General features: G+C 36.9%; 1 protein-coding gene across 2 annotated transcripts in view; it reads left to right on the top strand.

Annotated features, from left to right (window-relative positions):
- Nucleotides 1-19,128, top strand: part of LOC115210557 — a 118,537-nt gene that overhangs the window by 26,250 nt on the left and 73,159 nt on the right. For both annotated transcript variants that reach the window (XM_036502341.1, XM_036502342.1), the window contains exons 2-4: nt 4,776-4,993; nt 6,714-6,800; nt 18,867-19,029. In XM_036502341.1, the coding sequence (XP_036358234.1) occupies nt 4,776-4,993; nt 6,714-6,800; nt 18,867-19,029 (468 nt within the window). The remainder of the gene's footprint in view (nt 1-4,775; nt 4,994-6,713; nt 6,801-18,866; nt 19,030-19,128) is intronic.

The raw sequence follows: 19,128 nt of genomic DNA, 5'->3' as shown, positions 1-19,128 counted from the left end.
AGTTAACATCAATGGCTACCATTGATTCGCATGTTTTGCATCAGAGTTTCCCTTTTCCTAGTGTGATCTCCAAGCAAGGACCAAGGGTCACTCACTCCTAGTAATGTGGGGCACAACGCCTACATTCTCGTTCTCATTCTCATGGTTATCTGCTGACTGAACCTGTTGTGAGTGTCCATTGTTTAAAATGAGTCAGTCCTCTGCGTAGCCACTGTTTCCTGCCAAAGTCACCAGTTTGTCGATGATTACTGCAGGAACTAGCGCTATCCTTGAGAAATTGCAGAACCAAGCTTGTGTAAAATCTAATATAGCCAAGAACTTCTGAAATGTGTTAAGAAACCCTTCACCGCTGATCATAGATACTAATAAATTTTCATTAGACGCATTTGACAATTAGCTATAATTGCATAACGATAATTAAAAAGCACAATATCGCACTCATCTAAAAAAACAACAACAACAAAAACAACGTCGCGTTATTGTGCAAGAACTCAAATACATACCAAGACAAATGCTGAAATGCAAAAGCCATAATTCATGAGACAAATATCACCACTATAGAACACAGCCTAGAAATAACAAACGCATGAACGTTACGTAAGTATGATGGAGGAAAATTTTACGCAAATTTTATTCTCGTATATCTTCCTTTAGTTGACAATTTTGGTCGACTACATCTGGAAGTTGAAAGAAAACTCTTTGAGTACAGTATCGAGCAAAAATACCTCAGAAAGATACAAATTCTACACAGCTGAAAGAATAAGGTATAACCTGCACGGATAAGAAAAGAGGAATACCCACAAGCCAGTCATAACATCAAACATACATAAGAAAGGCGGGCAATTTGAAAAGCACCTATTCCATGCATTTTCTCTCTCTCTTCGATGTTTCTCTGTTTTTCTTTTATTCTACTTTCCGATGAAGGGTTTACGTTCGAAATGTTAAAGGCAATTTTTATTTTCATCTCTCAGAGAACCTAATACTTATGTCTTCTAGTGTTTGATTTCCATGTTGTTTTTCTCATGGTGTTATTTTATCTTATCTCTTTCCTTTTCCTTTTCTTTCCTTCTCTCTATAAATAGAAGCAAATAGAAAGAAGGAGCGTGGGAGAAATAGATTTAGAGAGACATGATACCTTGTCACAAGTCAGCATTTTGAGAAGTTTATTGCTTAATTTCTTATGAAACGAAGGTTTTTTTTCCTTCACAACTCACCTATTACCTTCCATTATTTCCACCTCAAATCTTCCTTCCTTTCTTTTCTCTTTTACACTTTGTTTCTTTGTTTTTTTCCTATTTTTTCATTTTATTTTCTACTAATTTCTTCTTCATATTTTCTGTTCCCCCATCCACTCACCATCTTTTTCTTGAACTCATTTCATCTTTCGCTTCTCTTACTCTTCTTTTCTGTTTTGCACATTCTCTCCCTCTCTTCTCTCTCTCTCTCTCATCTCTCTCTCTCTCTCTCTCTCATCTCTCTCACTCTTTCTCTCACACCCTCTGTCTATCTATTTCTAACGTTTCTCCTAGTATTCCTAGTATTCCTCCCCAATTCTTATCCCTCTCCCATAAACTCTATCCCAGTCGGTCCTCTGTGATATAAGAAAACCTATCTTATCATTCTATATGTATACATAAAATTCCCTTCAGTGATCCAGTCTGTTGCATGACTGAATACAAAACATGGCATGTATATCTATATATGTGTATATATGTATATATATGTATATGTATATATATATATATATATAATATATATATATTATATATATATATATATATATATACATACATACATACACACATATATATACATCATACATACACACAACATATATATAAATACGGTGTACATTTAAACACATAAGAGGTGACCATAATAGGACATCTAACCCGCTAGAAGGAGTAGTTAAAATCTACACTACTACTAGGAGTAATTTCGAAAGGGAATGAAAAATAAAAACGTTTACCATCTATTTCCTGTATCATAGTTTCAAGCTATCTTCAGCAAATAAAATAATTTACTAGGCGCAGTTATCATCTGCAGGAAAGCCAAGATTAACATATAAATATGAAGCAATACAGAACATGCCTCGTGCATAACAATGGCGAATGAACATCAAAATTTCTTTAAGGTTGTGATCTATGACTAACCTATAACCGGAAGTAGGTGTTATTTTAGGTTACCACCCTGATAAGTGAATATAATTTACAAACAAGTGGTTTGGTGACCGACGGTCATTTTACATCCCGACGCCCTTATTTTATGGATTTCTTTTCAAAGATTTAAAATGTTTCTAATTCTTACTTTAAAGTTGAGAATACATAAGACACGAGGCGTTAAACGACGATGATTAAATATGACCGTATTTATACGCGTTTAAGTTGTGTTTGTACTTGATTTTTAAACGAAAAATATGGGGTGCGAGTTTTCCATAGGGTAAAACTGATTTTGAGTTGAAATATGAAAGGAAAAGATTCTGTACTAAGATTTTAAGACAAAATTAGGGATGCGACTTATACCTAAGTAAATATGGTAGGCATATATATGTAATGGCCGTAGTGATAGTTCGACAAAAGATGTTCTCACGCCCGGTTCACCAATTTCTAAGGACTGTGCGATGTGAGATGACGAGGAGTGGCTCGTTTGTATTACATCACACAGCCCTTACAATAAAGAGAGATTGAATAGAACAAGTGAGTGCGAGAGGAAAAAAGACACAACCGCGTAAGAATGATTTAGAGAACATTTATTGATATGTTAACATGTGTGTCTGTGTGTGCGTCATGTATATAGAATAATAGACAGACCGATATGAGAACAAATGCATGTGTGTACGTAAGCATAGATGTATGCGCGAGTTAAGAACATATAAGGAGGGCAATGAAGAAGCAGACAGTGAAAGAGTCTATAGCCATTGAAGTGAGAAGTAAGTTCATAGACACAAGAAAGATAATAATACCAGTTCGTAATCAGTTGTAGACGGTAGTTGAAACACTGTATCAAGAAGTCGGGGCCATGATGCTGAGCCGGTTACAGGTACATGTCGTACATGAAGTCGTGGCTGTAATGCTACTGCCTGGGTCACTCGTACAGGAGTTCATGTAGATTATAAATTCGCTGTTTATTCGTAGTGAAATGATTCCCGAACAGTGAACTGTTGGAAAAACCTGGGTGAATTGCTTGCTGAGCTGTGTACGTTGGGAGATGATGTTGACGACGTTAAGGACATGATGGTGGCAACGAAGAAGGAGGTTGCTGTAATGCTCTTGGATGAAGTTGGTGAGTTTCAACGTAACTGCTGTGGTGGTGGTGTTGTCTGGCATTGTCGCTGGAACTGGCTGTGTCTTCGTGGTCGGTGGCTAGACCTTAAAAGGTCTGGAACCAAAGACCTCGGAACGAGGAAAAGCTGAATTTTTATAAGGGTAGTGAACAGGCTGTCCCACGTGATCCTATTTCGAGCCTCCGACTAGTTATACGCGGCGAGTTGGCGCAACTGAATAAGAGACATATTGCACAAATGCCAACCAATCAGAGTAGTGGACACAACGGGATCTAAATAGCAGCCAAAGGCTAGCTGTTCCCTGCTACGTTTGAATGCACATATATATAATATATGGGAGAGAGGAATTTCACCCGAGTCTACGCCACATAAATATATATGTGTGTGTGTCTGTGTGTATGTCCGTATGTGTGTAGTATGTGTGTGAATATGTATGTGCTTTTTTTTTGTGTTTGTCTCTTCGAGCTGTCTTTATGTTGATTCCAAACAAATTAATTTTCGAGTGAAGGTTTTTTCCAACATAACATGGTAATCCTGGTTTAGGACGAATGTTGCTGTTATTTAGCCCCAGGATGAAGGGAAATAACTCGGAAATTGCGATACACATATATTGTTTTGAGTTGAGTGGTGGTGCTAGATTCCTTTGCTCGAAAATATAAGGACACAAATCGTGACGTATAGCCAGCTGGAGACGATGTCTCATGGGGCTAAATCACAGCAACATTCATCCTAAACCAGGACTGCCATGTTATGTTGGCAAACAATCTTTACTCCAAAGAACTGTTGCTGAATATCTCTTGTTGTGGGATTTAAACATAGTAATTTTCCAAAATTAATTTTCATATGACTAAATAGTATAAATATGTATAAATTACACGAAATTTTAATCTAAGTTTTGACTTGTCTTGACATTAATGTATGTCAACTTAAATTTGATTTGGCTTATCTTCGGTATGGGTTGACTTTAATTTGTCTTAAGTTCATGTTTTTTATCTCTGATGCACATTAATTTCGATCTGTCAGAAGACTGATATGTCTTCATTTTGAAGTACAGCAATCTCTCGACTATCGCGGGTGTTACATTCCCAAACCCCCCGCGATAGGAGATATAGTACTGTACTGTATATTTTGTTTTATTATTTTTATAATTTGTATATATTTTTTTTATTATAAATGCAAAACAACACCGCAGAGGATACTGATAGTTTTATAATATGTCTTAACTTCCACGTTTTATTTCTAACAAGTCTTAAATATATATTTGGCTTAGATGTGATAAGTTTTAACATTGAAATGTATTCTTTTCTACTCTAGGCTCAAGGCCCAAAAATTTGGGGGGAGAGGGCCAGTTAATTTGATCGACCCCAGTACGCAACTGGTAGTTAATTTATCGACCCCGAAAGGATGAAAGGTAAAGTCGACCTCGGCGGAACATTGAAATGTATTGGCAGTTATGTGTTCATCGTTAACTTGACCTAACTTTTACTTTCAGACTATGTGGATGTGACTTACATGGGAAGTGATAAAGACGTGAACAACGGCAGCAGTAGTCATGGCGGGAACATCAGCGAAAGTCTGGCATTCAATGTGACCACCACTACGACATCCATCAGCTTGAATTTAAGTCGGAGTCAAATCTCGTTGAAAGACCACGAGATTTTCGTAGCACGTGAAGGACAGCTATTTAAAGAGAAAATCAACAGTATTCAGGTAGAGAACCACGTTCAATTGCGTGTGTGTGCGTATGTGCATGCATGTGTGTGTGTGAAAGAAAGACGGGGGAGGGAGAGAAGAGAGAGATACACATTCAAACACAACACACACACACACACACACACACATATATATATATATATATAGCATAAATAATATATGCATATATATATATATATATATATGCATATATACATACGTATATGTACATAATCATACATACATACATACATATATATATATATATATTATATAATATATATATATATATTATATATATATATATACATACATATATAATATGCATATGTGGGCACAGGACGTCATGATACGAGTACAACAAGAAATACGAAGCACGAGTACATAGAATATGAGCTATTTTTTCTAACAGCAAAAGGCACAAATGGACAACAAATCAAACAACATAAAGAACGACCCTTCATCAGTTGTTGGCTGTTTTCCTACTCTCGTATTTCGAGCATTTAACAACATATAATGTGTGTGTGTGTGCGTTCATATATATGTCTCTCTGTTTCTCTCTCTGTTCCTCTCACTGCTCTCCTCTCTCTCTCTCTCTCTCTCTCTCTCTCTGTCTTCATATATAGATATCTGTGTGTGTGTGTGTGTGTATGTGTGTGAGTGTGTGTGTGTGTGTGTGTATGGTGTGCTTGTGTGTGTGTGTGGCAAGAGAAGCAATTATACCTTATTTCTTAGAAACAGAACATTAAAAGGAAAAATTATAAAAATATTATTATAAACATATTGTATGAAGAATTGATTTCCAAAAGAGCCCAGCAAATAAAAACTAAAAAACCTTGAAAATCAATAAAATCTGATTTAATTTGAAGCGGAGATTAAAGCAATAATTGATAATTAAGCAGAGTTAACAACCACTAAAGTCATTAGGGAGAAGATTATTAATTAGATTTATACGCATATAGAGGAGGGACATCATTATCATCATCATCACCATCATCATTATCATCATCACCATTACCATCATTATTCATCTTATAATTTACTACCACCATCCTCTTCATCACTGTGTTCTTCGTCATCAGTATCTTCATCATCATGTTCGTCGTCGCCACCACCACCACCACCCACCACACCACCACACAACAACAACAACAACACCCACCACCTACTCAGTCATCATCCTCATTATCATGATCGTTGTCATTGTCGTCGTCGCCGCCACCGCCACCACCGCTACTTCTGCTACTCTCATCATCATCATCATCATCATCATTACTATCATCATCATCATCATCATCATCATCATCATTTCATTGAGCTCCCTCAACACCAGAAATGTAAGAAGAGAACCACCGTCCTTTCATTTCCAGGCATTAAGCTGGACCTTTTCCTTTATGGCATGTCAACTCTGAAGAATTCTTGAATCTTCAAATTATATCCCCTTCTCAAATGGAGCTGGTCTTAATTGCTATTTGGTAATTATGATACATCCTCTAGGGGTGGAGATAGTTTTAATAAATCAAGAATTTATGTTACATGGTATTTGATATACCTATATTTGTGTTGTTCAAAGACATGCCATTGGCCTTCTCTTAGTAAATTTTTGTGTAAGATTTAGTTGTATATAAGTATGTCTCACTAACGAGGTCAAATAACAATGGAACATGTCCGGAATTGTTTCCCTGCCGCCAAAAATCAAATTCACTGTAGTGTTTTTTTATTAAATTTTCCCTTGCAGGGTGTAGAGAGATGTTACCAAGACAAAGAAAATGGAGCTGTGGTTATTGCTCTTCCCGCAGAACCTTCTGGGACTACATTTGAATTGGTATGTGCTTGTTACCTTTGACCTTCCAGATTTGATCTTTGTATTTTTATACACATAGAAGATACAGACATGCAGGAAGTAAATAGACACCTTTAATTTTCAAAATCTTTCATTTGATATTAATTGGTTGAAGGAGAAGTTTTCGTCTAGCTACTCGTCCATAATACCCAAGCTTATGCAGATATGTAACACACGTTCTTGGACTAACTTCTAGCTGTTTTGCAATGTCAGAAGCCTTCAAACGGGGTTCGTTTTCTACAATTCACTTCAAACAGCAAAGCTTCCTTTCCGAGGGCCCAGGTCGGCCGGGATGAAGATCTGTTGATTCTTTTCCTTGGCTTTTGAATTGCACTATAATTCTATTAACAGTAGCAAGAGGAATTTGAAGATTTTTGGCAAATTTTTGCTCGCTAAGACCTGACTCACATTACCCAACAACACGACCCCTTTGAAAATCTGACAGTTCTGTTGAATTTTTTGTGCGTGGCATGGTTACTCTTCGCAAATGTTTAATATAATGGCACCTGGAATGAAAAGGAATAATTACATTGTAAATTCTACACCGCTGAAAACATTAAGACGCTTAGGTCATAAATTTTGAAAATTAAAGGCGTCAATTTACTTCCTGCATGTCTGTGTATATACATACGTAAACACTTACACACATATATATACATATATACACGCATGCATAACATACATACATTCGATATATTTACAAGCATACATATATATGTGCATACACAAACCCAAATCATTGTTACTGTGTTGTTAAGTCGTAAATAAACCATGATCAAGGAGGCTTGTGTTCAAAAGCGTTCTAGCTGTGATCAACCCATTTTGTTTCAGGTATAATCTATCCAGGACTACATAATTCTCGATGTGCATGTCTCTTCACCTTTTTAAAAACTAGGTTGCAATTTCGCGGAGATTTGTGACAAAGTGTAGCAAAGAGAGTTCAAAGTGTTGATGATAAATAAAAGCCGTAAAGGACCGCGATAAAGGAGGAAGATGAAGGAGCCCAATAAGGAGAGGCATTATGTCTGATTTGAGACCAAAAGAAATGATTTCCTTGAGTGTAATGCGCAATAAGGCAGCTATATTTGAGGCGAGGGTATTCAATGTTTCGTACTTACAACATAAGGCTTTTCAGAGAAGACCGCTGAATATACATGCATACAGTAGTGACTGTTTCACTTTCCATACTATGACAATATCCGATCTAATTTTTCTCATACGTATAACAGACCATGGAACTCAAACAAGAGTCTGATATTCCTCATCTTTTTATTTACACAGAGGACTGGTAAATCAAGCTAACGGATGTATTACTTTCTTGTTCTTTTAGCACGTTGAAAAGGCGTATTTTAACTAAAAATATCGAGACCACTTAGATAAGTCTAACGTAGCATAAGCATTCCAATATCTTTGTTATTATTATGGATATTTAATATTTTATCCACATTGCTATATAACCGCCTTTAACATGGATTTTCTATATACAGTAGAACCTCGGTTTACGAACAACTCTGATCACGAATAAATCGTACTTTATCTCCTGTCTTTCTCATATTCATTTAATACAGTAGTACCTCGGTTTACGAACGCCTCTGATCACAAATAAATCGTGCTTTTTATATATCTTTACCCATATATATATATATATATATATATATAAGAGAAAAAAGTGTATGTACGCCGCTATATATATGTATAAAATAAAATACAAAATGGGATAAGAACGCAAAACATCTGGACAACTAAATGATACAAAAAGGGACCACAAATGACCCGTCCGTGTTTTTTTGTATCGTCTATCTGGATGTTTTGTTGTCCCTTTTTGTATCACCTAGTTGTCCGGATGTTTTGCGTTTTTGTCCCATTTTGTATTTTATTTCATATATATATATATATATAAAGCACGATTTAATCGTGATCAGAGTTGTTAAAAAAAAATACGAGGTACTATTGTATTCAGAAATGATTGAAGCAAACTACAATTTTATATGCAGGGATTGAATAAAATAATGGAAATGCATTGTTAAATGAAAGTTTTATTATCTAATACAAAGTTGATCCACCTTTGGCATCAATCACACTTTTAATACATCAAGGAATTGATTCATACAGGTCCTGCACAGTTGTTAAGGGGATTTTAAGCTATGCTTCAAGTAAAGCAACAATGGCAGAGGGTTCCAATATGTTTGGTTATATCGAAATCCGATGAATTTTGGGTCCAATCCAAGTTGATCTCTTTCACTTTTGTGTTCTTCATACCAATTTTGAATAAATTTTGCATTACCATCCTGGAGGATTGCCCAAACCATTAAAGATCTACCTCCATGCTTCACTGCAGGAACCAAACTATCAGGGTTGACGGCAAACTCCAGACAAGAACTTGAACCGAAGTGGGGAGAAAACGATGATCGATGATTTGTCAGAGAAGATGGTAATTTTCATTTGAGCCATTGATCATTTCTGATAGTCAAGACAGCACTTCCCATTTATCATGGCAGACACGTTAGCGCGCCGGGCAAAATGCTTAGCGGTATTTCGTCAGTTCTGAGTTCAAATTCCGCCGAGGTCGACTTTGCCTTTCATCCTTTCGGGGTCGATAAATTAAGCCCCATTTACGCACAGGGGTCGATGTAATCGACTTGATCTGTTTGTCTGTCCTTGTTTGTCCCCTTTTGTGTTTAGCCCCTTGTGGGTAGTAAAGAAATAGGTATTTCGTCTACCGTTACGTTCTGAGTTCAAATTCCGCCGAGGTCGACTTTGCCGTTCATCCTTTCGGGGTCGATAAATAAAGTATCAGTTTCGCACTGGAGTCGATGTAATCGACTTAATCCCTTTGTCTGTCATTGTTTGTCCCCTCTATGTTTAGCTCCTTGTGGGCAATAAAGAAATAAATATCGATGGGAGACAGTAAGGGCTTCGCAACTGCTACCTTCCCCGCTCCCCTGGTGTATTAGCTCTCTGGTGCTCACGGCAAATGTTTCTGATTAACACGCATGTTGGCAAACTGATGGCTTGACTCTGTTGTCATTTTTGCTGGTACGTTTTACGGTTCTGCAGTCTCCCTTTATGAAATTCACGTTCTCTCCACAATTGTTCCCCCCAGAGCTGGTTTTACCTTGGTTTTGGAATACCAAAACGATTTTGGAGACTGTATCTCTGCAAACATAAAACAATTCAACAGTTTTGGTGACTGGAACTCCGGCCATTCTCGCGCCAACAATTTATCCTCTTTCGAAATCAGATCGGTCACGCATTTTAACTTATTTAAATATTAAAAAAAAAAACATCTGCAAAATAAGAAACAATAAAAGACAAAAAATAAAATAAAAACAGACATGAAAGTACAAGGCAGGCATACATAATACATAGGAACAATTAGATACAAACTAGAACAGTTTTGAATTTGTCATTTTGCCAATAGAGAAAAAAATAGTTAAATTAGAAGTGATGCTTCCATTATTTAGCCCATCTCCTAATATATACACATACATACAATGTTTATGTGAGTGTGTATATATATATATATATATATATATATATATATATGTATGTAAATATATATGTAGTTATACATACATACATACATACATACACACACACACACATATATATATATATACACACAAACACACATACATTTATATCTATCTATCTATATATCTATCTATATATATATACACATACATACATTTAAAAAAACACACACACACATCCATCCATCTATACATACATACACACACGCATACATACATACATACATACATACATACATACATACATACATACATACATACATACATACATACATACATACATACATAATGTCGAGTTGATACGTTTAACCAATAGATTTGAAATGTCCTGCTTTCAAACAGGCTACAATCTATTGGTCTTGGCGTCGTGCCGTCCGGCCGACCATCGGTCAAGCACCACAGTGTGAGCATGTGTAGGTATGTGTGCGTGCGTGTGAGTGTGAGTGTGTGTGTGTGTGTGTGAGAGGGAGAGATAGAATGTGTATGTGTGTGTGTGTGGTTGTGCTGAGACGGGTTGGGTAATGGTTTCTTTTTATCCGGCTCGATTTCGACTGCGCCAGTAAAACAACAAAGCGGACGCTTTCTCCTGTTTCGTTGTGTTTCGACAATGTCAGGTCGTCGTTTTATATTGGCGGGTTAATGGATGTCGGGTGTCTAAAATAACAAGAGCCAGGAGACAGCCGACACCGAGAGACAGAGGAGTGGGAAGAGGAGACGGAAGAAAGAGCAAGGAAGGAAAGCAGGAAAGGAAAGCAGGAAAGCAAAAGGCTCATGGTTTGTTTTAGGCTGTTGTTATTAAGTCCCAAGACTATCCTTAACAAGCAAACAACCTACGATTAAAGACGTTCCAGCAATGACCATACAGCCTTTTTTATGACAGCAGGATGTGATTGGTTTCTTTTTCTTGCTCTCACGTGACCATATATAAATTTTTTTTTCTCGTTAGCTTATTATTATTTTCAGCTGTTGTAATTTTGGTTACCTTTTACTCGGGAAGGGACGCAGGGGCCGTAATCCTTTGCCGGATGACTGAGGCAAGTCTGAGGAAGGGAGGTATCCTGAAACCAGAGACCTGTCCCGAAGTAGACTTCGCTGAAGGCATCCAAGGTGCCCAGGGTAGGGCGAGGGTCTGAGTTAAATTGGGTGACAGATTAATTCTATCACCCATTTAGATACGGCGGGATTTGAACTCGGAATTCAAAGAACTGGAATAAACCCAACGACATCTGATGTTCTCACGAAGGCGCGTGGCCTAACGGTTAGGGTGTTGCACTGACGATCGCAATATCGTGGTTTCGATCCCCATTCAAGCGGTGCATTGTGTTCTTGAGCAAAACACTTCATTTCACGTTGCTCCAGGCCACTCAGCTGTAAATGGGTAACCATGCAACAGACTGAAGACTCATATTGTCGTTCGATACTCGATATGAGGAGTAGATAGACAGCTGACAACTGATGAAGGGTCGTTTTTTGTGTTACTTGTCCTGTTTCCCATTTGTTTCTCTCGTTGTTTAACTCATTTACTCATTTTCGTATTTCATGTTGTTTACTATTGGTCACATCCTGTACCCATATATGCATACACACACGCACATACACACACACACACCACCACACACCACACATAATATACTCACAGACATATATATATGTATGCTATATATATATATATATAGTATATATATATATAATATTATATATATATATATATATATATATTAATATACAGGGTGTTCCAAAAGAAAAACCGTGCAGTCGGAATATGCTAATACCCAAAGAAACAAAACTCACACAGAAAAATACTATTTATTGCAAATATCACAAATTCAATACCTTATCAACTAAATACGATGAGGATGACTCGTGCAGTAAGAATGAATCTACAATCACTGTTGAAAGTGTGCGCCATTCACCTCCTGCAGACATAAACGAGGCGACGCTGCGTGTTTTGAAAAACCACCTCAGTTCATCAGTTTGATGTTTGAATCACTTGTATTTTCTGCTTCAGTTTCATCCGTAGTTTCGAGGATTGTCTGCATACACTGAGTCTTTCAATTTGCCCCACAAAATAAAGTCAGGGTGTTAACCGGTGATCGAGGTGGCCACAAACACGAGAGATCACACCACGATCCCCAAAGACATCACCAACTGCAGCCATACTGACACTAGCCGTATGTATTTGCACACCATCTTGCTGGAACCAGCCTTGTTGCTTTTCTTGCTCCGTCAGTTGATCAAATGGCTCCAGGATGTTATGAATGTAACAACTCAGATGTGATGGTGTTTTCAAAAAAGATAGGTCAATTTATACGGCCGCCTTGACAAAGCACACCAACACCAACTTTTTGATCGTGGAGTGGTTTCATGAAACAGAGCATGAGGATTTATTGTATACCACTCTCTAGAGTTCTGACTGTTCTGTACCGACAAATGGAACCATGCTTCCATCACTGAAGATGTATGGTTTAAAATGTTGTCACCTTTCTCTAGAAAAAGTTTCAAACCACCGACAGAAGATACGCGCTTTTCTGAATCCTGAGCTTCATTTCATGAACAACATGCACTTTATATGGAAGAATTTAAGTTGATGCACTGCTCGGTGAGTTGATGTTAGAGATATCCTAGTTTCTTGAGACAAACCCTCAAAGACTTTCGTGGGCTCCTCTCCAGTTTGTTGGTAACATTCTGTAAGACTGTATCTTTTCTTACGATTTTGGGCGGCCACTTTTTGGTTTGTCTTGACACTTCAGTTTTTTTTGAACTTATACACAAAGCGGAAACACAATTTCGATGCGGCAACGTTCTGCACCAAATTTTTCTTGAAATGACTCTTGCACTTCTTTTGTGTATGCCACCATCTCGGAAACATTTCAACAATAAATATCCTTTCTTGTAAGGTAAGCACCATTTTCAAAGGGTTCCTGAACAAAAGAATATTAATATAATACTAAATTTAGATATCTAATTATCTTATAATATTTAAAATCTTTTTGGGAAACATTTTCAACTATAAATATCCTTTCTTGTGTTCAGTGCACTGTTTCTTTTGGAACACCCTGTATTGTATATATATATATGTAAATCTATATATGTATGTATGTATATATATATGTATATTATGTAGTTATATATATATATAGATATATATAATTAATATATTATATATGTATGTATGTATGTCGGATGTGTATGTTAATATCATATATATATATATATATATATATATAAGATATAAGATATTATATATCATATAATATATATATATATATGTATTATTATGTATATATCTTGTATATATGTATATATATATATATATATATATATATATATATATTGTGCAATCGTTGTACAACTGCATCTGCATGTGTGTGTATGTTGTAAACGTGATGTCGCTGGTTGTGCGACGGTGTGGCATTTGTAATGCGACGAAGTCTCCATGTCAGACTGAACAACAACACGTTTCACCCACCATTATTACTTCCAGATTGTTTTAACCTCTCCAAAGTAATTTTCTCATGTCTGTAACATTGTTGACAACATAAGGAGGTGGTTGCGGTCATGGTAGCAGCAGTAGTAGTAGTAGTGTCGGTGGTGGTGGTGGTGGCGGTGCTGATGGTCGCAGCAGCAGCAGCAGCAGTAGTAGCTAGTAGTAGTAGTAGTATAGTAGTAGTAGTAGTAGTAGTAGTAGTAGTGTCGGTGGTGGTGTTGGTGGTGGTGGTGGTGATGGTAATGGTGGAGGTAGTAGTAGTAGTAATGTCGGAGGTGGTGCAGTAGTGGTGTCAATGGGTGGTAATGGTAGTCGTGATGTCGGTGCTGGTAGTGGTGGTGGTATTAGTTGTGCTAGTAGTGGTGGTGTAGGTTCTAGTACTGATGCTGTATCGTATTAGTATTGGTTGTAGCAGTAGTATTAGTAGTGGTGGTAGTAGTATGGTCTTCAGGTGATTGTTGGGAATCGCAGAAGATGAGGTGTTGTCGTTGATATTGGTGGTGGTGGTCGTGGTGATGATTGGCTGTTGTGGTTTTTCTGGTAGTGGGAGTAGTGGCAGTAACAGCGATGGTATTCGTGGTAGTGGTGTTGGTGGTTGTGTCGATTGTTTTAACAGCAGTAGGATCAAAACTGAAGGAGGACCTCTGTGGATCATTGGTAAGGTGTTCGCAAATCTTGTATCCAAGATGTACTTCCAACTGGCAGCTGTTAGATACATACCAAACCGCGTGGAGCCAAAGTATGGCTGAATTTGGGATTTGGGGGAGAGAACGTAAATCCTTAATTCATATGCTACAAATGATCACGGTATCTGGGACTCTAAAAATCTGCAAGACCTTAAGACTTAAGGGATAAAAAATGATTAAACCAAGATGCTTTCCTTCGCAACCTTGCTACCAAGTAGGTGACCGGTTAAAATTAATTCTAAATTAAAAAGAGAAAGAGAACATACATACATACATACATACATACATACATACATACATACATACATACATACATACATACATACACACAGACGTATGGAAAACATCAAAATGTGATAACCGATGCAGATTTCGTGGAGGTAACACTGAAGATATCACCCACATCATAAGCAGTTGTCCAAAAATGTCATTGCGGTATTATCTACCGATGAGACATGATGTTGTAGCCAGAATACTGTATAAGATCCGTCGGAAGGATAACCCTTAAATCTAAGAAATAAGAACCCACTGTATGGTAGAGGATATAGCCACTCATAATAAGGAGTACTAGTGGAATGTCCAAGTGAAAACGTCAATAAAATGTAAGCATAGTAGATCTGACTTAGTGATTTGGGATAGGAAGTGAAACTGCGTACAGTTGTGGAAATCAGCTGTCCAGCGGATGTGAACATAAAGCTGTGGATCAGCGAAAAAGAAAATACCTACGCCGGACTATTGAGAAATCTACAGTTACTCTACTCAGGTTACAAGTTCATGTTTGTACCTGTAATTATTGGGGCACTGGGATATGCAACACACTGTCTAAATACCCGTCTTGAGAAATTAGGTTTCTTAAAACTAGAAAAGAGAAAGCTGATTCGAAGACTACAGATCCAAGCCATAACTGGAACTGTAAAGATCTGTAAAACTTTCCAGAAGTTTATCATTTAAATACATAAGAGCATGTCGGGATATGCAACTATATGCATGAGAATACATACATAGAATAAAACATACAAATCTGCACACGCCCTAACTCCAAATACCGCACATGTACACACATACATGCACAAATACCTTGTTGTTGATGTTGAAATTCCAGTGATGGAGTCTTGGATCTAGGTTGGAAACCGGATCATTCTCTATTGGCAAGAGATCTTGAAATGAAACTGAATAATGACATACATACATACCTGCATGCAGACATATATACATACATACATACATACATACATACATACATGCATACATGCATACATACATACATACATACATACTACATGCATGCATACATACATACATAACATACATACATACATACATACATACATACATACCTATACATGCATACATACATACACTACATACATACATACATACATACATCATACTACATACATACATACATACATACATGCGTGCATGCATACATTCAAACATGCGTACATGCATACATGCGTACCTACATGCCAAAGTGAAAATCTGGGTAAGCTACGATTTTTAGAAAAATAAATTAACCAGCTAATACGGACATTACAAAACACAATCTTTAAGTGGAACACTAAACAATATTAAAATATGCAAGACTTTTCTCAAGTTTCAAGAGTGACATTGTTTTTGTTATCTTACATTCCAACTTTGGAGCTTTGTATTTTTGTTTGAAAGCAGTTCCTTCCTCAGAGAGGAAGAATTTAGATAATTATAAACAAAAGAGAACGCACGCGCGTGCGCATATATGTCTATATTTATCTGACTATCTGTCTATCTGCCTGTCTATCTATGTATATGTCTGTCTGTCTGCCTTTCAGTCTGCCTATCTGTCTGTGTGCCTGTCTGTCTGTCTCTTCTGTTTTTAATCATTTAAATTCTTCGTCTGAAGAAGGAGCTGGTTTCTAGGAAAGATACAAAGCTCCATCGATGGAATGTAGATAACGAAAACAATGTCACATTTTAAACCTGAGGAAAGTCTTAAATATTTTTATTGTTCCACTTAAAGATTGCATTTGTAATATGCGAATCAGTTGGTTGATCTCTTTTTCTGAAAATTCAGACTGACAGGTATTTACTTACAAACCAGAATCTCCATTACTATGGTATATATATTATATATAAGTATATATATATAATATATATATATATATATATATACTTTATTTTAAAATATTTATTTTAAATAAAGCATATTACTCTACCATTGGTATTTGAGTACTCTTTTTCCACCTTGTTTCACTTTATGTGTTAGGTTACACTTCGACTCCGGTATATATATATATATATATATATATATATATATATATATATATATATATTTACTCCGGTATATATACATATACATATATATATACATATACATCATAGGGCTTCGAATGTCCCGTCCGTGTTTTTGTGTCGTCTTCTAACTGTTTCACGTTTCTTGTCCTAGTTGTATATTTTTTTACTTTACATATATATATATACATATATATACATTAATATATACATATACATATATATATATACATACATATATACATATATATATATGTATATATGCATATACATATATATATACATACATACATATATATATATATATATATATATATATTATATATATATATATATATATATATATATATTATATATATATATATATATATATAATATATATATACGAGGAGGTAATCTAAACTAACCAGAAAGTTTCTCCTGTGGGACAAGCCCATTGTAGTTCAGGCTTTCGCTGCTAGAAGACACTTGAGGCAAACTTCAGGCATCAGTCTACCGACTAGGGCCATCTTGTGAGGTTTTACTGCTACGTGGTGAGTCTTTGTTTTTCAGTGCTTCTCCTTCTTCGTCGATTTTTGCGATTTTGCGATGGCTGAAGAGAAGGAACAGCGTACTTCTGTGAAATTCTTTTTCTTTTTTTTTTTTGCTGGGAAAAATGGCGGCCGAAACAGTTGTCATACTTCAAACAGCTTACAAGGACGCTGCCATGAACAGAACACAATCTTTAGGAATGGTGGCTTGTCGCTTGAAGACCAACCTCGTTGAGGGTGACCGTCGAGCTTCCGAACGAATGAAAACATCTCGAAAATCCATGAACTGATCTTGGAGGACCGTCAGCAAACAGTTGATGAACTTGGTGATCTGCGTGGTGTGTCCTGCAGCTCCTGCCAACGAACTTTGGGCGAGGAATTGCGAATGAAGAGTTGCAGCAGAATTTGTGCCACCCCTGTTCATGGAAGATCAAAAACAGTCACGACTGAATGCGTGTCGTGCATTGAAAGAACACCTGGAAGTCGATCCGGACTTTTTCTCGAAGATCATCACTGGTGACGAAAGCTGGTGCTGTGGAATGTGAAGATGTGGAAGAGGGGAAAAAAAAACGACGGAGGCGTTAAAAGGCATCATTTCGCAAGAGTTCCAGCACTGCTTCGAACAGTGGAAAACGCGCCTGGACCGATGCATTATTTCAAACGAAGAATACGTTGAAAGCGATATGTAAATATGTAAAATTAAGTGAATAAATTAATATTGCAGAATTCCGGTTTCTTTTGGGTACCCTCTCATATATGTATGTGTGTTTGTATGTATATGTATTTATTGTAGCACAGACACGTGTACCTTTAACGTAGTTCTCGGGGAGATTCAGAGTGACACAGAGTGTGACAAGGCTGGCTCTTTGAAATACAGGTACAACAGAAATAGGAAGAAAGAATGAGAGAAAGTTGTGGTGAAAGGGTACAGCGGGGTTCGCTACCACCCCTTGTCAGAGCCTCATGGAGCTCTAGGCGTTTTCGCTCAATAAACACTCACAACGCCCGGTATGGGAATCGAAACCGCGATCCAACGACCGCGAATCCGCTGCCCTAACCACTGGGCCATTGCGTCTCCACATATGTAATCTCTCTATATATAAACGGCAGTTTTGTCTGTGCGTGTTTCTGTGTGTCTGTTTGCTTGTACCCTCACCCTGACCACAGCTTTCAACCGATTCTGATGAAACTTGACACACACATAGCCCATGTCATAATTCAAAACTAACGCAGCGAAAATTTGAAAATTCCCCCAGTTCTGAAAAAAATCGTAAATTCGACATGGGTTCGAGAATCAGAAACACAAACCGGATAATTTACCATCATTTTTTTTTCCATTTTTTTGCTATTTTTGGCTATAACTCTCTAAAATGCTTTAGTTTTTCCCTTACAACTGAGCACCCGAGGGCGATACTGCTAGTTAGATACATAAATACGGTGTGGCCAAAACTTTATCTACAATACTGACATCGACTTATATCAAATTTAACTAAACTCTATTATTTTTTTCTCTTCATTTTCTTCTCAACTTTTGGATGTGGCAGCACGGAATAATCAAGGTTTTCGGTGAGGAATTCATTATTATGCCAATAATTGAATCAGCCGACACTCCAACTGGAGGACTTCAGAACTCTGTTAAACATGGAATTGGTAAACTGAGAGGCAACAAGGCCTTTGATTTTGGCCGTGATTATATTCCCATACCAGGTAAGTACCTGATAAAATACTTCATTTTATAAAAAAAGAAAAAGGTGAATAATGGCAGAATCAGTAGAACATCGATCAAAATACATTGTAGTATATCAT

The sequence above is a fragment of the Octopus sinensis genome, linkage group LG4 (assembly GCF_006345805.1).
Source record: "Octopus sinensis linkage group LG4, ASM634580v1, whole genome shotgun sequence".
Lineage (NCBI taxonomy): Eukaryota > Metazoa > Mollusca > Cephalopoda > Octopoda > Octopodidae > Octopus > Octopus sinensis.
Note: the sequence above shows the minus strand (reverse complement) of the source record. Positions and strands in the feature narration are given on the sequence as shown.